The sequence below is a fragment of the Tyto alba genome, unplaced genomic scaffold, assembly GCF_018691265.1.
Source record: "Tyto alba isolate M040663 unplaced genomic scaffold, T.alba_DEE_v4.0 Super-Scaffold_13, whole genome shotgun sequence".
Classification (NCBI taxonomy): domain Eukaryota; kingdom Metazoa; phylum Chordata; class Aves; order Strigiformes; family Tytonidae; genus Tyto; species Tyto alba.
The window spans coordinates 3658428-3684280 of NW_024881275.1; the positions used below are offsets into that span (position 1 = coordinate 3658428).

The 25853-nt window shown below is 40.1% G+C and overlaps 2 protein-coding genes across 7 annotated transcripts; one reads left to right on the forward strand and one right to left on the reverse strand.

Annotated features, from left to right (window-relative positions):
* LYSMD3 (LysM domain containing 3) lies at positions 1 to 7984 on the forward strand. The gene is made up of 3 exons (XM_042787770.1): positions 1 to 73; positions 183 to 459; positions 2511 to 7984. The coding sequence occupies exons 1-3, from the start codon at positions 57 to 59 to the stop codon at positions 3117 to 3119; spliced, it is 903 nt and encodes a 300-aa protein (XP_042643704.1). The 5' UTR covers positions 1 to 56; the 3' UTR covers positions 3120 to 7984.
* On the reverse strand, positions 7424 to 25807 carry POLR3G (RNA polymerase III subunit G). 6 transcript variants are annotated; one of them, XM_032994799.2, is made up of 9 exons: positions 25765 to 25807; positions 24366 to 24534; positions 21136 to 21267; positions 18868 to 18994; positions 14761 to 14823; positions 13993 to 14043; positions 10578 to 10648; positions 9600 to 9725; positions 7424 to 9147 (listed from the first exon to the last, which is right to left on the reverse strand). In XM_032994799.2, the coding sequence occupies exons 3-9, from the start codon at positions 21247 to 21249 to the stop codon at positions 9061 to 9063; spliced, it is 639 nt and encodes a 212-aa protein (XP_032850690.1). In that variant the 5' UTR covers positions 21250 to 21267; positions 24366 to 24534; positions 25765 to 25807; the 3' UTR covers positions 7424 to 9060. The 6 variants fall into 6 exon arrangements, 5 of the variants coding, with proteins under 5 accessions (XP_032850690.1, XP_032850692.1, XP_032850689.1 ...); XM_032994801.2 differs by lacking the exon at positions 25765 to 25807 and having other exon boundaries at positions 10578 to 10645; positions 24366 to 24696; XM_032994798.2 differs by lacking the exon at positions 25765 to 25807 and having other exon boundaries at positions 24366 to 24696.
* Between the last annotated feature and the right edge of the window lie 46 nt (positions 25808 to 25853).

The following is a 25853-nucleotide window of genomic DNA, read 5'->3' on the forward strand; positions in this document are numbered from 1 at the left end:
GGGGAGGGGCGGGGCGTGGCCGCCGTGAGGACGTGGCGGCCGCCATTGCGGTGGCGATGAGGAGCGGCGGCAGGTAAGGCGGCAGCCCTGGGGAAGGAGCGGGGCGGCGCGGCGGGACGGGGCCGTCTGCCGCCTCGCCGGGGAGGGAGCGGGCGGGCCACAGGCTGCGGTTTGTCCCACAGAGCCGCCCAGCGGAGAATGGCCGGCAGAGGCGGCGGGTGCGGCCCGCAGCCGCCCGCCCCCGGCCACCCGTACCCCTCGGAGGGCGAGGGGCCGGAGGAGGAGGAGGAGGAGGAGGAGGAGGAAGAAGAAGAGGAGGTGTCGGAACTGCGGCCGCGGGGCAGGGAGAAGGTGCGGAGGAGCGCGTCGCGGGAGCGGCTGGACGGCATCGTCCTGCTGACGAAGGACGTGGAGGAAGGGGACACTCTGAACGCCATCGCGCTGCGGTACGGCTGCTCGGTGAGTCTCCCCGGACGGGTTGGGCGCGGCGCTCCCCGGGAGCGGAGAAGCCGCGGGCAGGGTTAAGCGTGGTGGCGCCGGCGGCGGGTGCCGCAGCCCCGGCCTCCTCGGCGGCCGCGGAGGCGAGCGGCAGAAGCAGAGGTGCGGTTTTACTGGGGGGGGGGGGGGGGAAGCTGTCTGTCTGTCTGTCCGACCGACCGTGCGGTAAAAGTTAAAACTCCACGTGGGAAACTTTCCGGCGCCGTCTTGGCTGTCAGAGGTGGTGAGGAGGAGGGTAGTGCTGCACCACCCTCGGGGTTTGTGTGGAGTCTGCGTTTCGTTAAGGGGGGGGGTGGGTGGGTGGAACAAGACAAAAAACACCCCAAAACATTGTAGTTTTCAGTTCTGCTAAACTACCTAAATACCAGCACGAGCACGTTGTAGGGTTGGCAGCTCTCTGCCCACATGTTCCTTCATGGTGCTCAGGCCTCGCTACTGCTCCTTCGCTAAAACTCCTTAAATTAGTCTCCTGCATGTCCTTCCCAGCCAGTACTTTTGGCTGACCAGCACTGATTAAGGCAGAGGCTTCCCTCTTGGTCAGAGTTAGAGTTTGCCTGTGCCCAGTTCTAACAGGAAAACAGCTGTGCGCGTCAGTGGACTGGCAGCTAAATGTGCAGTTTTCAAGAGGTGAAAATTAGGCAGATTCAGAATCGGTATTTGTAGAAGTCTTGATGTTATCTGATTCTTAAGGCAGAAACAAAATTAGGGGCCTCCTATCGTGAGCTTAGGTACCAGAGTCTTGACATAACTGTTTCATAATCATGACAGACCTTAGCCTCATTAAGCAGTTCCTGGCTTCAGAATCCACTGCAGTTAGGTATTTGGAGCAGACTTACTAGATCAGGCCTCAAATAAGAAATAAAAGATAACTGAGTTGTCCTTTTTCTTGAAAACCCATGGAGAATGTGGAAGAGCGGTCCAGGGCTACAGGCAGAAAGCATAATTTTGGTTGTGGTAGAATCACTAATCACTGGGGTAAATGCTGTATTTGGCAGTCTTCGATGCTCATCTGATTTATTCAGCGTGGTGCACAAAAGAAATACACTGTCATAGGAACTGCAACACTTTTTCGTGTTTCAAGACTAGCGCAGTGATCACCCTAACTTTCTTTTTCTGGCCACATCAGTGTTGTAAGTGGAGCAGTTCGCAGCAGCGAGGGTCTCTTGACTGCTGTGTTTGCTGTCTGCAACTGCTGCTGAGGTAGATGCCCTCCCAAGGAGGGCAGGAAGGATCTGAACTTGGGTACTGTGCGTCTTAAAATGGGCACAATTCCTGTGTGCTTACCAGGTGTTGCAAAAATGTACGGTTTATTTTTAAGTACTTCATTATGGTGAGGTTTGTGGCTGTGCCTTCCCTGTTGAGGGAGTTTCTGTCTCAGAATGAAGCTGCTAATTCTCCAAGGACACCTAAATCCTTGTAGAGTATTTCACCTTAGACTTAAAATCTGAACTTATAGAGAGCAAAATGAAATTCATTTTCAGCAAGAATAGGAAAAGGGGAGAACTAACTTGATGAGGAAAGATAAGGGTTTTAAGTTATGCTTGGTTTCTGCCTTAGCCCCCCAGAAGCAGGGGGAGTAGCCAAACCACAGTTGTGGCTACATTATTTGGAAGCTCATAATTTTAAATATTACTTACGTAGAAGTTATCAATTTAATTAGGAACTCACAGTAATTAAGTGGAAAACAGTGAGGTGAAGTCCCATTCATTTCACAGAGATAGTTGCCACTGATTGATTATACATTGTCAATATACTTGTGAAGTGACTTTCAGTCTTCTTATCAGAAGTGAGGAGATTTGTTACCTATTAATTACCTTCTTGCTTTTACATTGTTCAGACCTGGTCTTTGACCTCTTCTTGCCTCATACTGTTTGAATGGGTATTGGTTTTAAAAAAAAAAAAAAAAAAGAAACAAAGGCCCTGGGAAGAATTGTATTTCTCGAGGATGTAGTACTTTAAAGCATTTGGGTTCAATGGGGCTTTGATATTTAAACTGTTGTTTTTGTTTTTAGGTTGCAGATATCAAGAGAGTTAACAATCTTATCAATGATCAAGATTTTTTTGCCCTGAGGTCTGTCAAAATTCCAGTGAAAAAGTTCAGTGTATTGACGGAAACGCATGTCTCTCCAAAAGGAAGACCAGTCCTTCGGCCTGCTCACTGTTCCCTGGAAACACAGGAAACACTGTCTTCTGATAAATTCTCTCCTAATGAGACTGCTGGCAACTTCTTAAAAGAAGTGGATCGAGATATAGAAGAAATAGTTAAGTGTAATGATACAAAGAGAGAGAATCTTAATGAAGTTGTTTCTGCCTTAGCAGCTCAACAGGTCTGTTTTGAAACTGATGGTAAAACTAAAAAATGCAAGGATCCTTACTACGGAGCAGATTGGGGCATAGGATGGTGGACAGCTGTAGTGATTATGCTGATTATTGGCATAGTAACTCCAGTTTTTTATCTCCTGTATTATGAAGTTCTAGTGAAAGCAGATGTCAGTCACCATTCTACAATGGAATCTTCCCATTTATTTGTCACAGCAGCATCGCATCAGAAACAAATAGAAAATGGAGTAAATCCAGCAAATATTATAAATGTTGATAATCAAGGAGACCTTCAGCCTTAACAATGGAAAACCACAGTCAACTGTTGTTCATAGACACGTAAAATAGTATTAGATAAAGGGGAAACCACAGAATGCAAAATACGTCTGGAACGCACAGAAAATGCATCCTGATGTGTGACTTGCCTTTACCGGCACCATTCCAGTACAAGGATGTTTCTGTGAATCATGTAATCTCTGAATATGCCTGAGACAGGTGATTTTAATGTAAGACTGGGATATAAATTAAGGTATAAAATTGCCTCTGAAGCTTTGCACTTTTTTCTATTTTGATAGGCATATGTTTTTTAATTAATGATGAGGTGAAAAAATGTAGTTTGAACTAACACATGAGGAGTCTCACTGTACGTTTTACAGCCCTAAAATGGGCATTTGGGGATATGTAACTTTTAAACATCTTAAAGTATTTATAGAATGCATAGTACACTTGACATTTTAATATCAGGTTTACAGTTGTCAGTTAAAACTGTGTTCTCATAATTTTATTTTTCTTATAGAGTAAGGTGGTTTTTTAAAAAACCCAGTCATTCCATAATTAATTGCCACTATGAAGTTCTTTTTTAAAAGTGACTTTTATAGAGGCAGCAGCTAATAGTTAAGCTAGAATCTTAAAATCTTGTGCTTGTAGTCAACCCATTCTTTAGTACTTTTCAGTATAGGCAGTAGGATAATATGTTTTCTGCACGTGTGACAGCGTGCCTCAACACGGTCCAGTTGGGAGAGTCATGCTGAAACTTCATATCCTTCCATGGTATCCTACTGAAAACTGACTGGGCTGGAGTGCACTTCTCAGCTGTGTGTAGGAAGGAAGAAGTGCAGATGTGTGGCACCTTGCTGTGACTGCTTCAGTAGTCTTTATTTTATGCTGATGGATTTTTTTTTTTTCCCCCTCCACTTAATCTCAGTTCAGGACCAACTGATTCTTCAGACAGCAGTCATGTGGGTACTGAGAATGCTTATGATTGTGTGCCCATGAACCTCAAACACTAACTTTTTCCTGAAATCTCCTAGAAAACTTCAAATGAGATTTAATGGCTGCTAGCAAGAAACTGAAATTGCAGCAGAATAGACCAGTTGCAGCTTCAGACTTGTTCTTTATGTAGTAGTGCATTCATCAACCACTCTGTTCCTGAATGTTTCACTTGGGGTTTCGCGAACAACCTTGGTTTTCCTCTGTTTTCTTTCCTACCTGAAAATGCTACAAGATACACAAAAAACCTCTGGACTCTTCCTACAGAAAGAAAGAGGTACTTGTGTACTTGGAATTTTTTTAAATAAAAACTGAGATGCTGCCTGTAACTTTTTTGTTATATTTGCTTTCTGGAGTAAGATTTCCATTGCCCTGTTCAAAGTACCATTTGTTGCCAAAGTCCAAGATAACTGACTTGAATCGGATTTACAAAGTGAGACATAAAAAAATAACCACTGTCCTTTAAACTGCTATGATGAGCTTTCCTTTGAGTGACTTGACTAAGTATATATGCTATTAAAAAAAACCTGATAATGTTTCCAAGCTGTTGGAGGTATTCCAAAGTGCTTTATCACCTTAAATTTTGAAAGTAAAGACTCACACCCCGTGTTCACTGGCATGCCAAGTGTATGAAGATGAATTGGATAACTTTTAATGTATTATATTGAAATTAAAGCAGGCCGAAGCTTGAAGGGAAATGCTGTGCAGTTGGATCTGTGAACTGTGATCTGTAGGTCTTGAACCCTTTGATCAAAGCAGTATTGCTGGAGATAGCAAGACTACTCAATAGTTTCCACACTAGAAGAGGGATTGCAAATGGGCATGGACTTAATGTTTCACATAACACTTGTTTTCAAAGATCGTTTAAAATAATATTTTTTTCCCTTAAAAGAATCTGCCAATAACACAAGTATGAATATTGAAGTACCACTGCTAGGTAAGGCTGTAGGAAAAATTGCATTGTAAAATAATTTATGGTGGCTAAAGTGATACAGCTTCTGTGGCTAGAACTTTAAAAGGTGACTTGCTCTAGTCCAGGAAACAGACTGAAACTTGGTACATAATGTCAGTGTTTTGCTGCAAGCTTATTACTGGTTGGCTTCTTTCCCTCTCATTCTGTTTCTGAAACCTCAACATTTTTCATACTTTATCCTTCCATTTGTTACAAAATTCTTAAAGAACATGAAATTAGCTATTGTGATGATGCAGCATAAGCCTAATTTACTGCACGTACCTGAGCTGATGGTATTAAATTGCCCTCAGTATAGAAGTGAGCTTGAGTTGTGGTTTGACTGTGGGGAGGGTTTCTGTCCTGTTGGTGTAGGAGTAGAGGTTGGTTGGTTGTCGCCCTGGGGTGGTACAGCTGAATAGTTTTCCAGTGTGTCTCAGGCTTTGGCCGACTGTTAAGTGTGGTGGGCCTTTATTCACCTTAGGATAAGCAGTCATTAGAAAAACACAAAGGGATAGCTGTTTTATTGGACCGTATTATACTCTTAACTAAAAGCCTAGCATGTTTTTACTATTTTATGATGTAGCATATTTCACATAGCATATTTTTAATTTAGAGAGTTAACTTAATCAAGATACAATAGGTCTCTTTCCAAGATTATAGGACTCCAGGTACTGGCGAGCTACAAGCATCAGCTGGCTTGCCTTGCTGCAGGATGCAGGGATCTTTACTGTTTTTTCCAAAGTACAACACAACTGGCAATGCATCATTGCATGTCAGCCCTGAATAAACAGGGTAACTGCTCAGTTATGGAACTGAAATCTGATTTAAGTTAAAATCTGTCAAGTTAGTCTTTTAGAAACTGACTTGTTTAAAACCCAACAAAACAGAGTGGTAAATCATTTTTTAGATTAATTACAACACATTGTTGATCAGGAAGTTGGTTTTAAACCTCGAGTGCATATTGCACTGTTGGATCATGTAAAATGTAAATGCTTTAAATCTGCTATATGTTGGAGTATGTCTCAAATAGTGACAGTGACAAATAGTCTTTGTATAACTATTTTATAAAGGCTGAAAATAAAACTTGTAAAATAATCCTGAATGAGGATGCAAGCCTTGTAAATAGTCCTGCTCCCCAGCTTTTAGAGGAACACAATATACATAATATAGAGACTGTGTTTTAGACTGCAGTGAAAGTGGTACATGTAATGTATTCTTAGCTCTAGATGCTTTGAGTGTTTTATTGCAGGAGGCCACCACTTGTATTTGTTTTGGCTGGTTTTTATGTATGATCTAAAATAAAGATCCTTGTCCAACAAGTATTTTGTTGGCAGTAGCTGCATGCAGCATTGACATCCACCATACCACAACTGGAGCCTTAATGGTTTATCCTGTGCATGCCTTGTAGAACTTGGAACTTTTCTGCACAAAGTTTTGAGAATTCGTTAATTCTGAAAAATGAGGATTAAGAAATAGGCATGAAAAATTAAGGTACAGATCAGTAAAGTTCTTAGATGGTGATCTCCCTACACACTAAAAGCAGTGCCTTCCTGTATGAAGTTGCAATGTTCTGCTATGCTGTTAAGATAGGATTTGAATATATGCCTGTCCAAACCCAAAGATTGCCGAGACCAAAAGAACAGTCTAAGTTTTATCAGCATTATGGTCTTGCAATAAATTGTAAGCAATTGGAAAATCAGTTTATAAAAACAGCTGCAAGTGTTGGGCCTCTGGAACAGCACCACCTCATTTCACCTCAGCACAGAGCTGTATCATTGCGGAACTCTGCGTGTTCAGAAGCACTGGCCTTACTTGCCATTGTTGAACTAGTCCTAGAGGATCCATCCTAAGATTTTGTGGTTCCATCTGGAGGAAAGAGGTGACCATAGTTCACCCTTTTGAGGTCTCAGAGACCTGATTTCTGCAGGAGTAGTATTTCTCAACAGTACAGCAGGGAGGCAGTTGTCTGCCATTAGCAGTATGACAAATGAAGAAAGTCACCGGTCCTCAAGAATTACTGTCTGCTACAAAATAAGGTATTGTAGCTGTTCAGGCAAGCCAGAGCTTGTGACCATATTGTGACTTGTGCAGTAATGCTTTTCCAGCGTTAATTCTCTAGTTCTGTCTTTGGCAAAGCCATCCATTTGCATTCCTTGTGTGAGAGGTGAGAAGTCTCATTGTTTACCTTGCATAGGGGGGAACAGCTAGTAGAAGATAATTCTAGTTATACCCAAGGCAAGTGAAATTAATTTTTAAGATGCTTACCTTGTTCACATCTGTCTCCCTCTTGTGTATCACATGCAATAAACAGGCACACCAACTCAAGTAACAACTGCTGACCTATGTGATGTTAAAGGAAAATGAACAGACAGAACACACTTCATATGCAATGCAGAAGAATGTTTATTAAACCTTATTTCTATATGTTGGAACACTTAAAAATAAAATTGGTATAACTCTGAAGTGTGGCCTGCATAGCATTTTAGTTTAATTTCTTTTACATCTGATGGGTATTTTATCAGAATACTTAAAAGCTACACCTTAGGGAACTAATTATTATTGCATACAGAAGTTCATAGAATAATGCAGTACTGTTTTGCAGTCACCAGTGAGGTAAAGGAGTGCTTTACAGAAAACCAAACTTGCAAGGAAAACTTGTGTAGTTTCCTTTGCTAAAAAAATAAAATAGTTTTAACACTGTTCTTTCATTAGACCTGATAACAGCGCTACTTACAAGGATCGGGATGTTTTAAGAAAGTAAATATCCCACAAAACAACAACCCTGATCAATAGTAATATAATAACACTGACTAATATTTTGTGCCATCAAAGGACAACAGGACACACAGAATGCTCTGTCATGGTGTTCTTCAAATATTGAATCTCAGGAATAAGTTTTCTACGCTTCAGCTGTTGGTTCTTAAATAAAATTGATGTTTCCAAACACTCTGGTTTTGTTGTTGTCTTGATTTCCTAATTTCCTAATTAAAACTTCATGCATCAAAATACCTTACCATAATGCTTTTCTACACTTTTTTTGTGTGTTTGTTTTTTTTGTTTTTGTTTTTGTTTTTTTTTTTTTGTATTTGCTGTTAAGTTTCTGCCTTGTTTGTTCTGTAGGAAAATAAATAAGTGCATTAACAATTACATAGATAGCTGTCATCTGCCATCTCACTTAACAGCTCTGTGAGGTAAGAAAGTTAGTATCCCCTTAAGAGGCAGAGAAGTTGAAGCAAAGGACTGACACTCATCACTAATCTGTGTGCCACTGGTAAAAACCAGGATTCCATAATTTCTTAATCTTAAATTCTGCCATATATTTTTTCTAAATTTAACTACCCTTTGTTATTACTTACACTGATTCAGAAAGGTAACACTTAAATATTACAAGTACCTTTTTACTAAAATACTAAAAATAATGATTCTTTTAAGTAGAATAATAGCTCTTCAAAATACTCTCATTATGTTGTTTGTTCATATTACTAAGGCCTTTTCAAGTCAGTTTATATTAAAGTGCTCAGTTGTCAATTATTTTCAGTTACCTGAATTCAGAAGTTACATCTATTCAGAGAAGTCAACTGCCAAATATAAGCAGCTTAGGTTTGTAAAGGCCATATCTTTTTTTTGCTGCAGTCATCAAGAATTTCACTATTTCAAGATTTGACTGCTACAGCATGGAACTGACTAGTGCAAATGCTGAGGCACAATTTTGATTAAAATGCATACATTCTTTTTCTGTGCAGAGGCAATACAATGGCATATAGCTTACATCCTCAGTAGGCATTGCAGAGAACCTTAGAAAGGTGCCTGTCTGCAAAACATTTGGCAAAAGAATTAAACAAATGATCCCATATCCTGTTTTACAGCCTCATACAATTAAAAATAATTGTCCAACGTGTTTTTGGAGAGTATACTTAAAACCAACAGAGCTAAAGCATTAGGTCTGTTGATACTCAGCCTGCCTCCAAAATTCTACTTCAAGTAGTGTAAGGCTTGAGCAGTGTACCACATAGCAACAGTAACTAATACGTTGCTTCATCCATATTGTCATCACTGGCAGCATCAAAGTCATCTCCATCTTCAAAATATGAAGCAATGTAGTCATTTTCCTAAACAAAAGGGAAAAAAAAAAACATCGCTCTACCTGTGGAGAAGACAATTTATGAAAGAAACATGCTTTAAAGTGCACTTGAGTACCCATGTTTTGAAAGTTTTTTCTTGCTGTATTTCTTGGGAAAGAAAAAGGAAAATACTGTAATGAAGTTCTGATATCTATGAAAGAAAAGGCATCACTGTTTTAGTGATGAAAATTAGTAATTTTATGCATTGATTGTGGCAGGAGACATTCCTGCTTGCAAGATCTTTTTTCAGAGCTCTTTGGGAGTAACAAGTCTAAACCACCCACTTAATTTAACTGCAACACAATGTACTGCAATGAAGAAAACTAATGTAATAATGCCTCTCACTACAACTCTCCCTCAGAGTTGGAGAATCTGGGGACATTTCTCTGTCAGCATAGCACGCAGTGAGTGACTTTGTGTAAATAGGAAAACCAGGATACCTCTTCATGCTCCTCATCATCCTCCTCCGATTCTTCTCCCTTTTCATCATCTTCATCTTCTTTGTCTTTTGTTTCTTCTTTCTCATCTTCAGATTTTTTGTCTTCATTATCCTTCTCTTCCAACTCCTGTCACAAGGCAATCTTTTTTACAAGGTAATCCCATGTTACAGCAACAGCATATCCTCCAGTCTACCAAAATGTTACGCTGCAGTCAACAGCAAGACCATGAGCATAATGTTCCGCAGAGGTTTTTTGTCAGTATTTAAAACCAACATGATGAAAAGCACAAGAACTTCGTAAAGACTTACTTGACCAAGCATTAACCATCGCACTTGAAGACTATGTCTTGTGTAATTAATTTGGATGATTTCCCTTTACCATCCACTGTTAGAATAATTGACAGTAGAAGGCCATGTCATATTTGATAAAGGGATACCACATACTGTATAACAATGTACCTGCACCAAACAACTGATGGATCACCAAGAGAAAAAATACAAGGCTATTTCACCTTTAAGCTTCCCATTCCTACACAGTGGGTAGTCGTCTCCAAAACCAAGGTCACTTTCCTCCTAAGTTTCTCCTTCTCTGCGTTTCTTCCCTCTAAACTTAATAAATTGTTTAATTTCCAACAGCAGTAGCTTGGCAAAGCAGCAATAGATTCAAAAGCTCTTGCACCAATTGTTTCAATAAGTTTTACTGGTAGCTCTGCTGTTGTCTACACCACTACCTGGCGAAGAACAACTGGTCATTGTGTTCAAACAGGAGCAAAGAAAATAATTTCTCCACAGCCAGGCTCTATCCTTACCCTCTCCCTTGTACTACCACGTTGCAGGACAGTCCTCTGTCAGAGTAACAAGACAAGGCCAGAAAAATGCTGCTCTGGTTATTCAACTTGTACCAAAAAAACGTACTGAATGTTTCATTTTCCTTCAGTGACTTCTATTGTACAATTTAAAAAGAGTATGCACATCTTACCTCAATTTTTTTCAATACATCCAGATTACTTTTAGGCTTAGATATTTTTGCCTTTTTTGGTTTTGTACCTGCTGAAATAAAATACATCACTATTATTTTTTTAATATGGAAGAATACAAATTCTCTTGTTTTACTTGCTCTTAAGAATTTACATCTTGAGTATGCCATCGAAATCCCATACCACGTCTTAAAATTACCTTAGACTTTGAGCTACATCATTCACGGAGGTGTAAATGCTCGATTTACGTAAGTGATGCCTATAAGGCCAGTTTGAAATTCACCTTGAACAGATAGTTGACCAAAAGTTTGGCCAAAGTATGACATCCAGCTTCACAAAATACTTTTCAACTACATACTCACGGTATGTTAAAAACCTGGAACAAAATCTCAATTGTTATTTTTCATCATCTTGAAAAGATAAAAAATCATTGATGTTACTAATTTATGCAACACACAAATGACAGCTGTGTGCTTCAGATAGATAAAAAGAAGGCAGACAGCAGTTTATTGGCTCCAACACATCAGGCATGGTTACTGCACCCAGAAGACTTTTGGATCACAGTTGGCTCTCACCTCAGTGCGTATTTCCACCGAGTTCACTGATTCATGAATATAATCTTTATCAAATTACTCCCTACAATCCAACTTCATGATGCTGCTCAACTATATAGTGGAGTGAAGGTTAAAAATAGCATTCCATATACCCAGGTAAGAGCTACCTGAATTGCAGCACCCTAAAGTAGAGTTGCCCCAATTCCAGGAGTGCAGTTTGACCATCTGATGAGGAGAAGCAAACTGCTCCCAAGCAGGAGATGTTACAGGATAGATAGAGCTCTGTGAGACATCCCATTTCCACAATGCAACTGTCTTTTGGTTCTGCTATATTCAGCACGATCACGTAAACCTTACAGCACAGGGCTGCACCTAACACAGATTAGACAAGCTAGCTTGTGTAACTTGCACCTTTTTTACACAAGGTGCACTAAGTGGTATCAGAAGAAAAATAGTGTACATTGATGGAGGACAGATCCTTTCTGGAGCAGAAAGTAACCCAAATGAAGTTATGTTTTTTATCTGGCCTAATACTTAAGGAAACATAACACTAAGAGCTGCTAAGAAGACAACTGTATTTTGTCAAAAGCATTTGTCATAAATAACATTTGGTTCATTTCAGTGCTTTGACTAGGAAGGGATTATGTGACAAAAGCACTGCACAGAGCTGAGGGGCGTCAAGCTGCTTTGTAATAACATATGAACAGCGTCAAAGCAAACACATCCAGAATGAAGTAGGCTTTTAAGGCAAACAAGTGAAAAGTGCGATTCAAAATTGTCATCTCTGCACAAACTCCTGCAGACTTTTAGAGATAATGCCTATAGAACAAACAGCCTGGAAATGAAAACAGACACACAAGATCTTTCCTTCAATTCTGGGTCTCTCTGGAGCATACCATAAAATTAGATACACTGATCCACTGTTAGTAGAGCTTCATGCAAAATAGCTCCTTACATCCCTGTAGTTTAGAGGTAGAATGGAATACAATCTAATCTTCCCAAATACCTGTTCTCATGATACTTGGGCTTAAATACATACATCTGATTGCTATATACATATGCATACAGCTGGCCTACAAGATCTGAACCCGGTCAATGCTTTTTTTTTTTTTTTGGTTTGTTCTGTTTTTTGCTTGTTTTTGGCAGGCACTGATAGTATGTAGGATACTGTGGTCCACAGCCCAGGGTAAGCAGGGGAGAGACGTGGAGTTCTACCCAAAGTTTCACCACTAAGAAGGCAGGTGGTCAGGTCTTAGGTTAAAGCATTCAGGGAAACCAGAAAGGGTGAGGGAGAGGTGTGTAAAAATGAAGCCGTGCCTGTACATGTAACTGTGCAGTGATCCCCAAACCATTCCTGCAATCTACAAAGGTAGAATGGTAGGAAGCCTGTTTGAATTTCAGTGCAGATTCTCTTGATTCCCTCCCCTTTGTTCCACTCAGTTATAAAGTGTCACCTAAGACAGCTGTCCTCAAAATACAGTGAAGGTATGTACCAGAAGGGCTAATGTGTCACTGATCAGCTATCTACAAACCTCCTGAATCATAAGACTTTTCTATGGCCTCTGTGTCGTAAGGATTCCCCCCAAAAACTGAAATGATTTTTAGAGGAACCTTTTCTTTTATCCAATCAAATTCTGATGGTCAGCTGATCTTTGCCATTACAACTATGTAAGAAAATGTACTTTTAAGAGCAAATAGAGAAACTGGCACAAAAGAGGAAAAATCCCTCACAGTGAGCAGTGATTCTCCCAATGTTTATGAAAATCACATCATCACTATAACAAGGAATAATAAATTGGCATTTATGATTTCATTGGATTTTGGGGAGCAAATTATTGCATATAGGTTTATAAAAGCCAATGCAGTGTCTCCCTTTAGGAAAAAAAAAAAAAAAAAAAAAGTAGGTATGTACTGGTTTCACTTCTATAGATTTTGCAAATAAGTATTTAATTTTCAGTTGAATCTTGCAGTCTACCTTTAGTACCATGCTTCTCAGTGACTCTCTTAAAAGAAACAAAGCTTCCAGCTGAGCCAATCTCCAGGACTACTGCACATTCCCTTTTTCTATTTTATCTTTGAACTGAAAAATGACATATGAAGGACTTGGACAAAGAGAACAAGAAAGTAAGCAATTACATACAACAAACAGCTAGATACAGGAGGCCAAGTGTTATTTCACATCAACAGAGCAACAGACTTCTACAGAGAACTTAAAATAACAGTCATGCATACTAGAAAACACTTTGAAAAACAAATACACATATGATGCTGTACAATAAAAAAAGTTTTTTCCTGTATGAACAAGCAATACCAGCTCCAACTGCTGTTGAAGGATCTGGTTCACAATGCTGCAGAAGAAAGCTGAAAATAAACAAAGAAAGTAAAACCAGGGAAAATTGAAAATCACCTACGCTGTATCACATATAAAAGTCTTAAAAAAAAGGTAGAAGTCAACCAAATCATAAACAAGATAACTGAGAAACCCAAAATATAAAGGAAATCTGAACAGCCAGGTATTCATTGAATAGAAGGACAGGTGGTGTTTAAAGATACGAACTTTCAGAACAAAAGGTTTTGGTTTTTTTTACTCTTTTGCTGTTACATATCTCTTATGTTAATATGGTACATCAATATAAGAGGCAGGAAAGAAATATAAACCAGTTCCAGTAAGTTAAAACATCCTACAGAAGCAAAGCAAAAACCACAGAAGACAGGCAGACTAGTAAATTATTTAGAAAAACTCTGCCAAAAGCCCTGAGTATTTGGCTAATTAACCATTTTTTTTTTCTCCCTAAACCAGCTCCAGTATGTCTTCTATCACTCAGATACTGTACTAAATGCTTTTAAAAAATATGTAATATACCTTTTTTGGTCTTTTCATTTGGCTTAATCTCTCTTGGGAATATTCTCCAATCTGTACAGAAAAAAGCTTTAATATATATGAATGATGATTTACAGCAGTAATACTCCCCCTGCCACCCACCAAGGAAAGGCAGGGGCCCCTGTTGTGCTTGATCCTATTTACATGCATGACCAAGTGTTCTAGCCCACACCACTTTTACGGAATTCTAGCTGTACTTCAAAGTGAGGAATGAGAGTGAGGACTGGCATTTCACCGACTTAATGACAACTGGCATCTGCCCCAAAGAGACAAAGTTCAGCCCTTCCAGTCCACATGCCTGCAATTTACATTCTATAATTAAGTTTGCAGTAGTGAGATATACAGATATGGTTGTGGAAGTTTGATGTTATAAAATCCAGCTATCTGTGACTGAGACATTAGGCTGAGTTAACATGTTTATTCCCAGTTCAAAACTGGTATCTGCATGGCGAGTAAGGGAGAACGAAAGCTAGAGTGAGAGCTAAAGCTTGCATTTTTGCTGCAAGTCAGTTGTTTCAACTGAGTAAATAAATAAAATTAGATTTTTTAAAATATTTTTTTTTTTGATAAAACAGCACTTTGCCTTGATCTGAAAACCTGCAAAGGGCATAACCCTCAACAAAGACTGCATTATTTGGTAAGGATTTGCATACTTTTTTATTGCTTGAAAAATAAGGAATCAAATATTTAAAAGAGCAGAACATTTCACAGGTTAATAAATAATTAGCTTTTGAAAATCTCAGATATTACCTGGGGACCATGATGCATCCTTCTTTTCACTGTCCTGGTACTTTTTCCTATACCTTTCAATTACTACAGAGAAGGATACAAAGAGTTACTGAATTCAATTAGTTAAAAAGGCAATCCAGACACCATCCTTACCTTTTCCTGTAACTAAATTTACAGTGTATTTTTTTTAATCCCACACTGGACACTTTCTTGTGCTGTTTTCAAACACTTAAAGAACAGTTTCATGTCACTACTTTGAGCAGTTCCCATGATAGTTCCCAGGACTAATCATTTCTAAGTACAAAAAAAGACAAAACCCCCAAACATTGCTTTGCATTTTCTGGGTATCTCCTTTCAATCAAAATGCTCCCTCTGCCACCACCCCCAAAAAAAATTCACCAAAGCCCTATAAAATTATTATAATTTATACTTCTATTCTGGGAAAGCAAGAAAACATAAAATGCAGATATAGTCAGGGAACTGAGGTTTAAATATCAAATGAATGCTAACTCTTCAACAGTTTCACAAACAAACCTTCACTACAAAACCAGTCAGTGACATTCATCACCACTGTGCTGATCATAAAGTGTACCCAGAATTCCCAGGTCTCAGAAGGCTGCATCTCAGACTGGTCACGATCAGCTCCCAAGAGTTTAAGCACCTCTGCAATGGTAAAACTTTGCAACATAGCAGAGATGTGTCCTAAACAACAGCAACACATTTCAGTCCATTTAACCTCTTCCAAGGCAGAAGAACTAAACTGAGAAATGCACTGTAAATATTATAAGTACATCCATTTATACTGGAAAAAAACTTTCTTGTACAATCTCTAATGACAAAAGCAATATCACAACTTAAGTATTTTTAAATCAGTCCCATTTTGTCTTACCGAATTACCATGCCCAACTACAAAATCCACTTAATGCAAAATTACTGTTTCTGATTGTACTAATAACTCATTACCCAAAAAGGGGTAAATTTCTCAGGTATTGTATAAAAAATGGTAACAAAGACAGACTGTGACTCTTACAGGCTTCTAACACCATCAGCAGAGAAAAGGGAAGAAGAAAGACATCAGACATGAAGCTCAATTTTAAACTTAGTTAGGATGAAGGGAAGCAGAAGACCTACTTAAAACTGTGTAACAAAGAGCTTGCATTTAAAATGACAGTGTCTCAAGGGGCATTTAATGTAGGTGGCCTTCACAGATGCTGATGGAAACTGTCAGCACAGAGAGGGAAAGAAACGAGTAATTTTTATTTCAGCTCGAGGCTCTTTAGTGAAGAACTAATTGCTGATGCCATCAGTAAAAAAATACGTCTGACTGACTCTCGCCACTCACAGTTAATGAATTCATTCCAAACCACTGCCAAGGTGACAGTCACCCAGTCACAGCAGATATACCTACAGGAAAAATATGAATGATTCATATCTTATGAAGTGAGGAAAATAGAGAACTATAGAACACACCTGCTACTCATTCAAAATGGGTGTTGAAATGAATGATGAAAATCTATTCTCTATGGCATAGTAATGCATCAAAATTTCCAGGTAGTATTAGACATGACTTTCATTTACTACCTGAATAATGAAAGAAAGCTAGCTAGCTATGTCCTAACTAATTAAAATGTTTCCCTTCTCACACTTCAAAGGACTATTTGGCTCACAGATGTTGTACTGAGGGTTTAAAACAATCCATTTGCTCTTGTAGCAAAGCCAATTTAAGAAGTTCCTGCCCACAGTCCCCCTCCTGCCTCTCTCTTAGTCACACCAGACATTTTGATGAAATACAGGGGAGCACAGGACTGTAAACCAAATAACGGAAAAGATCAGTTAAAAATAATCTACCCTGGGGGAAGCGATTTTCTTAAAGCTAGGTCACTTCTGCCACATAATTCAGTCCCACAGACAACTGTGTACTGTGACCGAGATGAAAGCAAGCTTTTTAAGCTGCAGATCACCACTGGTGTAATTATACCCCACCCCTCAGATGAGGTATTGTTGTACAAGTAAAGGCTCAGTAAAAAGTTACCTCAACTTACCAATTTACCCTTGGGGAGATGAGGACAACATTTGAAGCATTATTTGAGTCTATCAAGAGGCTGTCTACCTGCTTTCCCTGCAACTGCCAGTTTTTGTAGAAAAGGTCATCAAAGCTGGCAGTTCTACTAAGGAGCATACTCAGCAACAGAGAGAAACCACTCCATCTCAGAAAGAAGGCTGCAGAAACAAAGATGATTCTGAGGTGAACAGTAAGAATGATCAGGTGAGGCAAAGCTGGGAGAGAGAAGTATGTCCTCATAAAGTGGCTGGTTCCTTAGAAGTAACCCTGGCTGGCTCTCAGGCATAGCAGTTTCCTTTTTTGTGCCTCAAATGGAACTAGCAAACTTCAAGCGTGACACAGATCAAGAGGATGGCAAGCCTCTGGTGGGATGAGAATCCAAAGAGACTGAAATTTGTTTACTCAGAAGATGAAAGAGGAGATGTGATAAAAGAGGAATTTGGAATTCTTCTGCCATCACAAAAGGATCTAGAAATGAAGGTCAGATCTGTTCTTGCCTCATAAGCAAGGTTTCACCTGTCTGCACTGTCAGGGTCCACCTTGGGCCATGCGTGTGCTGCACTACAGCTGCCTGTTGTGTCCCACTGGCGGCTGGGCTCCAGCTGCAGGTCAGAGCAAATATTCTGCCTTTTGTAGGCCACAAGGTTTGGTCGGCAGCGCGCTCACTGCTCACACTGCAGGGTGCTAGTCCATTTTAAAGTGTGCTTTCGTACAAGAATGAGTGGGCAATCAATAAGGTGTGTTAAATCGGTGTTACATTCAAAGCCTAACAAAAAAAAATTGCACTAAGTCTCACAACCCTCTAGAATTCACCACTATACCATGAATAAAAATTACCAAAAATTCAGAGGGGATTGGACTACGTACCTGTATCATACTGACATCATGAATATTCAGTCAGAAAATATTCTGATGGTTTTTGGTGGAAATTAAACCTCATGCTTCAGAGTTTAAGTCAGCTCTCATTAGTCAAAATCATCACAAGATAGAAGATTTCTTAAATATTTTTATGCTTTTTAGCAACTGCCTATTGCACTGACTGGTCCTAGGGTCTAACACATGTGGCACTTTCTAGTATGTCGTATTTACAATTTTCCTGTAACAGTACTTGCTATTTACACCATTCATAACAATTGCTCAGGAGGATGACAGAACTAGGCAAAAATCAAAAACGACAAGAAACACTCCTCACAGTAATAACCTCCCATGACTGCCAGATTTACAGTACACCCACAGCAAGCTAAACAGACATTAAATTCTTCCTACCCTCCTCTCCTTTCCTTCTTTCCCACTAGCTCAGTTTTCTGACCAGGAAGCTTGGATTTTAACAGTATAATGATGTATGACTGCATGTCAAGTATAGCAGGGCATTTATTGTTGTCAAACAGTAACAAAGCAGTTACTTTTTAATTATGTATAAACAAAAGACATTCTTAACTCAAGAGTAAGATCAAGCTTTGGCTTCTAATCCAGCTCTGCTTCTGAAACAAATCTCAGTAGAGCACTTATCCTCATCTCAATTTTCATATTTCAGGTGACTTCTCAGTAACACTTACTGACCTTTCCTGAATGGAGTTAGGGGGAAAAAGTTTAGTACCTTTTAGAATTTCCAGCCATTAAATAAAACATTGATTATTTTAAGTATGTATTTACACAATTAAAATGGGAGCTGAATCTCAACACTATTATTTACAACAGACTTCTTTGCTCTAATGCAAAATTTTTAGGGTATTTTAACATGTAGAATTGCCTATTTCACTTGCATTGTTTAGTATATAACTGAAAAGACTGCATATAGTTGGTCTAATGTTTCTTACTGTATATCAAATGGAATAGATGTTTGATACCTCTCTCTTTCACCCAGTAGTTGCTTTCCAGTTACAGCACTTGGAGGTGTGACCTACAACTTCAATAAGAGTAAAAGGAGAATCAGTCCCTATTACCTTAAGCTGCTAATTTTTATTCATTATCAGTACAAAATACATCTCCAACACATGCATTTTGCTACATCGTCCTTCACAAAATAATAAATACTGAAGATGTAAATAAAAAGCATACAAACAAACCTTCATGATGCTCTACTGTCAAAAAATATGGCATTGTTTTCAGAGTTCCTCTAAATTCTTGTTTTACGGCCAACATGTAATCTTCATCTTCTCCTGCTTTCAAGGGCACTGGCTTATTTTCTGTGCTCTGTACAAATTATGTTTATTATTTGTAGGGTCTTAACATCCATCAAATATACCGGAACACTAACAAAAGCTACAATAAACACAGCTAATCACAGAAGTGTGCAACTATGCATTATGCTACTTTGCACGTACATTTTATTGCATTCTGACATGCATAACTATGTTTACAACTAAATTGACACATTTTATGATTTTGCTGTATCTCTCTGCAAAAACACATCAAGAAATCAAGAAAAAAAAAGAAGTATTAAAATTGTGAAACAGTCATTCATAGACATGTTAGACTGTTAATTTCCAAAAGCAGTTTTTCACACCACCCTAACTTACTCAGAAACCACTGATTCTCTTTTCAGTCAGAGTAGCATTGGCCTTAACCTCTTCTATAACAGTGTTTTAACTACGTTAAGTGTGATTACTCTGAATAATGTGGACACTTTTACCATGTCTAGTGTCAGGTTGTATTGTCATACAACCAGGTAGCACACAGGTCCTCACACAATTCAGTTTCTGTCAGCTGAACTTAAATTAATTGTTAAGGTTTGGATTTTTGGGTTGTTGGGCTTTTGGTTTTGGGTTGGTTTTTTTTTTTGAACTATGAATCTTGAAAACAGGAAGGATAAATAAGAGAAAATAGTTTTAAAAATATACAGAACACTAGAGCCCAAGACAGAGTTACAGAATAGATGTTGCATCTCTCACACGACAGATGGTGCACAATCAAAATCAGTACTTGAGTGGCAGGTTGGAAAGCACAAAGTGCATGAAGTGCACAAAGTGCACAGAAGTCCCAGAGCTGGGTCATGAAAGGAGTTTACTGCTTCCAGCTGTCTTTGCCAGCTTGCCAACATTTTAAATCACTAATGTTGCTGATGGTAAACTGATGCTTCTTAATTGGGTTTCTGATAGCATTTACAGGAAATTTGTAAAAACTCAGAACGTGTCTATTAGAAATACGCAACAGCAACAATTCACTACTTGAAATAATTTCACAGTAAGTCAGTCAACATCTGTAATATACTTTTGTTCACTGCCCAGTTATTAAATCTAACTCTTAAAATTTTTGTTGATCCTAGTTATGCCACTGGGTTAACTTTGACTTTTTTGCATGGTACTAGATCTCAGCCAACAAGTTTAACTTGGTTATGAAACTTTGTACACAAAAGAAAGAAAGCATCCTTAACTTCTTCATGGTATACACTAGATATACTGGGGCTAGTAATTCTCCTACAGGGCTGATCCACTGCTGACCCTACCTGCAGAAGCTGTAGTTCACACAGAATTCAGCTTCCTTGTGCTATCAAGCAGACTGCAACATTCATATTAGGAGCCGTTACGGATGGCTTAGTATCAATGAAATCACACAACTTAATTACAAAAGTGGACTAAGAGGATATATAACATCTGGTTTGTTAAGTCAAAACCTTGGGTGAAATAACTATTTGGAGAAATCTCAGCAGAGCGCCAATTATATGTCAAACCTGCGAGTTCTGTATTGTAACGTGAGATTGAGAAAAATTTCATGCACCTTGATGAAATTCTGACATAATTGAGAAGTTCTCTTATTTAAAACTGCAACATGGTAACAATACTTTTCTGCCTCAAAATTGTCCAAGCTTCCTTGCATAGTCAGAAAATGTTCTTTCTTCCTTTTTAATTCTGAAATACATCCCAAATGCCAAATCTCAATTATGTTTCCTTGATTACATAAAATATCTTTCAGTTGTTTTCAAACTATTTTCACATGCTGGCTGCTGAGGTACAAGACAATCATCCAAAATCTTTTATATTTGCATCAACAGTATATGTCTATAAATGAGCAAATCCATTCACAGCTTCAAATACTAGTGTAACTTGATTTCAAACAAGTTCAGATATCAGTGATTCTGTTACTGTAATGTCTAGAAAACCAAATCACAATGAGGGCTTTAACAAATGGACATTCTGCAAGCAACCTAGTTAAATATGAGATACAACAATTAGCAAAGAGATAGTAAGTAATAATAAGAAAAGCAATTATTTACATTAAATACTTCAAAACTGATCTAAAGTGCTTAGGGTTGTTCAGGTATCTCATTACATTATCTAAACATATGAGTGAATACACTTTACCTGAACACAAAGAGTGTGCTCTAAGATACTTACAGGATACAGTGGTGGAGCCTCAGACACACTGTCAGGCAGAGCTGCACCTTTAGCAAAGCCAATAGCCTCAATGTTGAAGGTAAACACAGCGCGTCCTCTTCCTCTACCAGCCATTTGGAGTTACTGAAAATACTACAGATTTTTAAAGATTTGTTTTTGTTACATGTATCAAATGCAGGCAAATATTACCCATAAAATTAATGTCTAACAAAGATTGTAGTGATTTTAAAATCACTTTCAAAGACCATTTTAAATAGCAAACCATTTTAATGACCATGTTAGGTTCTTCCACATACCAGAAATTTGGTACATGCCTTCACTCCTTATTTCTGCTAGTCACCTCTGCACACCTAAAATTACCTCCTAACTTTGGAATTTTAAACTTTCTTCTTCTAAACCTTAGATGGGCTGACTTGAGTTCAATCAGAGTAGAAGAACCAGCAAAAGCAAAGCAAAGCAAAAGCAAAAGCAAAGGCAAAGGCAAAGTCAGAAAGAAAAAGGAAAAGGAGGAGAAGGAGGTGGAGGAGGAAAAGGAGGAGAAGGAAAAAAGGAAAAGGAAAAGGAAATAGAAAAGGAAAAGAAGGAAAAGGAAGCGGAAAAGGAAAAGAAGGAAAGGGAAAAGGAAGCAGAAAGGGAAGCGGAAAATGAAAAGGAAAAGGAAACGGAAAAGGAAAGGGAAAGGGAAAGGGAAAGGGAAAGGGAAAGGGAAAGGGAAAGGGAAAGGGAAAGGGAAAGGGAAAGGGAAAAGGAAAAGGAAAAGGAAAAGGAAAAGGAAAAGGAAAAGGAAAAGGAAAAGGAAAAGGAAAAGGAAAAGGAAAAGGAAAAGGAAAAGGAAAAGGAAAAGGAAAAGGAAAAGGAAAAGGAAAAGGAAAAGGAAAAGGAAAAGGAAAAGGACGTTCAAGGACCCTGAACTTTCTATGAATACATTTTGCAGTTTCCGAACTCTTCTCCAGAAAAACAGTTTGTCCTAATGGCTTCCTCCCCCTTCAGATTATTTACTTTATCTTTGTAGGTAGATTTGAGTATTGTCAAAGAGTAAAAGCAGAGAGTTTCAAGGTAAAAGCATCAAAGAACTTCAGCATGACTGCAAGCTAACTGCTGGTAAAAGGAGTTTGTTTCTGACTAAAATATTTCACCAAGGATAGAAAAGAAAAATAACTTGCAAAACAACATTTACAGTCACATATCACCACCTTCACAGTTACACCAATCTTCATCTCAGGATTGTATGACCCATGGGTTGGCAAGTAAACCAAAATGTGAGAAACACATTTTTTGCAGGAAGATCTCAAGAAATGAGACCCAAGAGAAGCCTGGCTGAAGCAATGTGCTACTGCTCACCTGTCAAGACCATGCAAAGACCAGCTCAAAGCCCCAGCTGAGAAATCCCATATGCTGTTTACCATTAATTTCAAGGTTACTATATTGCACTCTGCTTGGTAAGATTGTGTCTGTTCCAGACTTACTGCTGTACCTGCATCATGATGTCTGTTCCCACCATTATTGTGCAGGTGAGGTAACAAGTTCAAACAGCAAATAAGAAACAGCACAATAGCTACAGATTCCCATAAACTGGCCTAAAATAACAAGGAATCCAAGAGAGAATTATGATTAGGAGCAAAGAAATGAATACTTAAGATCTTTTAAGATTCCCCCAAATTGAAGCAGTGGCCTTTTTAATTAAATACCAGGCAGAAACAGGTTGATGCATGTATTTTCCTACTTATTATTTTCAACAGGAATAAGCTCTGCTTGGATAAAACAAAATCATGTTATCTACATCCACATTGCTCAGCAGCACAGACGACAGTCTAAAAATAAGCAGAGACATGTAAATAAATCATTTTAATAAAGATAACAAAGCCAAAGCTAAACCTGTGCATTTGATTAACTGGAAATTTTTAAAAAGTGTGATAATTAACAGAAAAATTTTGCTTTCGCTAAAATTAATTAAACAGTTACTTTTATTGAGTTAGGCTATAAGCTGTTATTAAAAATTAGCGTTGTTAAAATTATAACAGTTAAGCAAGCCTTTTTTGATCACAGGTTAGGCATATGGTTGGGCATTGTGTGGAGTTGGGCAAGCAAAAGGATGGGGAGGGTGGTCTGTGGTTAGGTATCATGTAAAGAGGAATGGAAGCTGGCAGAAAAGGGGTTAAGCGAAGAACTTCTGATGAAGAGGAACCTGGACTTCGATCCCCCCCAACCCACTCCCCCTCCCCCCTCAAGAGGACCACCAAGACCAGCTGTAAATTCCAGAGAAGAGGAAGGGGGGGGAAGGAAAGCAAGTGGACTTGTTGCTTGGCCTAGCTGTGCTGCACTGTTGTTTTGAGTTCATGTTTAAACCAAAGGTTATATACAACATTGTGGTTGCCTCCCCTGCTCAGCAGCTGTTTGTTTTGTGATAAGAAGTAGTGAAGCAGTGGAAAAGTGCAGGGAGAGACAGCCCTGAAGAAACCAAGAAGAAGTAACTGCACGGGTACAAAAAAGGAGGACTGGAACTCTAAAAAGAGGCCCCTGCTGGGGCAGGGCACACCATTGCACCCAGCGCTGTATTCTTTGCTCCACTGACTTTGTCCCCAATAAAACCTTTTTTTTATGTATACGTGGGCTTGTTTCTCACAAAAAGGAAAAAAAAAAAATAGCAAACTCATTTGACAACAGGATGAAAAGCAAGATGTGAACCTGGCAGAACAGAGAAAAAGATACAGTAAAGCCCCAAACATGAGCAGTTATATTACCTAGGTGTGAAAAACAGAAAACAGAAAAAAAAAAAAGTTGAGATGTCCAGCTACCAAGGACAGACACACAATTTGCATCAAATATGGTGAATGTAATGGTCAATTTTTAAAATGCTGCTTTAAATTTAATTCTTGGCAAGGTTCTCTGGAAATGGTGCAGTAGTCTGATGAGAAGTAAGAAGCTTTAAAACTAGCAGTATTTCAACTCTGCATTTTTACTGAAACTTTTGATTTTTTCAAGCATGCTGGCTTAGAAGCATTATGTCTACTGATACCATAAAGTGACAGCTGACTGGAGAAACCATGAAGGAAAGAGTTGTACAACTAAGTCACCAAGCATGACAAGGTTACCATGACAACTAGTGTTTTGGCTGCCGAGGGATGATGAATGCAAGACCTGGGCCCATTTTTGTGTGTATGAACAGTTTGTGTGTCATTTATAAAAGAGCGGGCAAATTTCAGACTTAAGCTTTTAAAATTCCTCCAAACCTTTGCACGCTGCTGCCTGGGCAGTCAGTCAGAGGAAGGATGCAGAGGCCTTTAGGGAGGGAGACAGGGTCCCTGCAATGGCCGGGTGCTTGAAGAGACTCAGAATTCAGGACAGCTCTCGTTATCGCACGTTTTCCTCAGAACGAAACTCTCAATCGCGTTGAGGATCCTCAGTTTTCAGAGACAGGTGCAAAAGGCAGAAGGGAAGAGCAGATAAAAGAGAAGGGAATAAAATTTAAATAGTGAGATTTTGTGTTTTTTTTTTTTTTTTTGTTTTTTTTTTTTCATGTGTCACCCCTGAAGGTAAAAGGGTGAAAACATTTGCCACACAACTGCCATGGGAGAACTGATCCCCTCCGCCCCTCCCCACCCTTTCCCACTCCCTCTCCCCATCCGCCTCACCGCCACTCCGTCCCAACCCAGCAGACACCCCCGGAGGGTCCCTCTGCTCCCCTCACTAAATCTGGGTTTTGCAGCTTTCCTTCCCTTCCCCTCCACAAACGGCTTCCCCTGAGGAAGCCCCCTGACCTGTCTCAACAGGGGAACTGGCTGCAACCCCTTCACCCCCTCATGCAATGGCTGAGCCACCCCCTCCCTCCCTCTGGCCTTCCTCCTTCCTTCAGGGCTCCCTCTCTCCCCCTGGGCTCCCTCCTCTCCCTCAGGGCTTCCTCCCTCTCTCCTCTCCTTCAGGGCTCCCTCCTCTCCCTCAGGGTTTCCTCCCTCTCTCCTCTCCTTCAGGGCTCCCTCCTCTCCCTCAGGGCTTCCTCCCTCTCTCCTCTCCTTCAGGGCTCCCTCCTCTCCCTCAGGGTTTCCTCCCTCTCTCCTCTCCTTCAGGGCTCCCTCCTCTCCCTCAGGGCTTCCTCCCTCTCTCCTCTCCTTCAGGGCTCCCTCCTCTCCCTCAGGGCTTCCTCCCTCTCTCCTCTCCTTCAGGGCTCCCTCCTCTCCTTCAGGGCTTCCTCCCTCCCTCCGGGCTTCCTCCCTCCTCTTCCTCTCTCCCTCCTCTCCTTCCCTCCCTCCCTTCTCTCCCTCAAAGCTACCTCCCTCTCTCCACTCCTTCAGGCCTCCCTCCCTCCTCTTCCTCTCTCCCTCCTTCCTCTCCCTCTGGGCTCCCTCCCTCCTTCCCTCCTCTCCCTCAAGGCTATCTCCCTGTCTCCCCTCCTTCAGGCCTCTCCCTCAGCCCTCCCTCTCTCCTCTCCCTCAGGGCTTGCTCGCTTCCTTCCTTCCTCCTCCCCGCTTCCCTCCATCCCTCCCTCCCTCCTCTCCCTCAAGGCTACCTCCCTCTCTCCCTCCGTCCTCTCCCTCAGGCCTGCCCCCCTCTCTCCTCTCCCTCAGGGCTCCCGCCTCTCCCTCAGGGCTTCCTTCTTCTCTCCCTCCCTCCTCTCCCTCCGGGCTCCCTCACCGTCCCTCGCAGTCCCCCCGCTCGCTCGCTCGCTCCCTCGCCCTCCCTCCCGCCGCCGCGCTCCGCCTGCGGTTGCCGCAGTGGGCCGG

What these genes read in the sequence shown, in the direction of transcription:
- POLR3G (XM_032994799.2), bottom strand. Translation starts at nt 21,249, where the DNA reads ATGGCTGGTAGAGGAAGAGGACGCGCTGTGTTTACCTTCAACATTGAG. An exon ending in AAATGAAAAGACCAAAAAAG is followed by an intron (nt 10,649 to 13,992) that starts GTATATTACATA and finishes ATTTTATTTCAG; the next exon opens with CAGGTACAAAACCAAAAAAG. An exon ending in ATGATGAGGAGCATGAAGAG is followed by an intron (nt 9,148 to 9,599) that starts GTATCCTGGTTT and finishes CCTTTTGTTTAG; the next exon opens with GAAAATGACTACATTGCTTC.
- LYSMD3 (XM_042787770.1), top strand. An exon ending in CGCTGCGGTACGGCTGCTCG is followed by an intron (nt 460 to 2,510) that starts GTGAGTCTCCCC and finishes TTTTGTTTTTAG; the next exon opens with GTTGCAGATATCAAGAGAGT.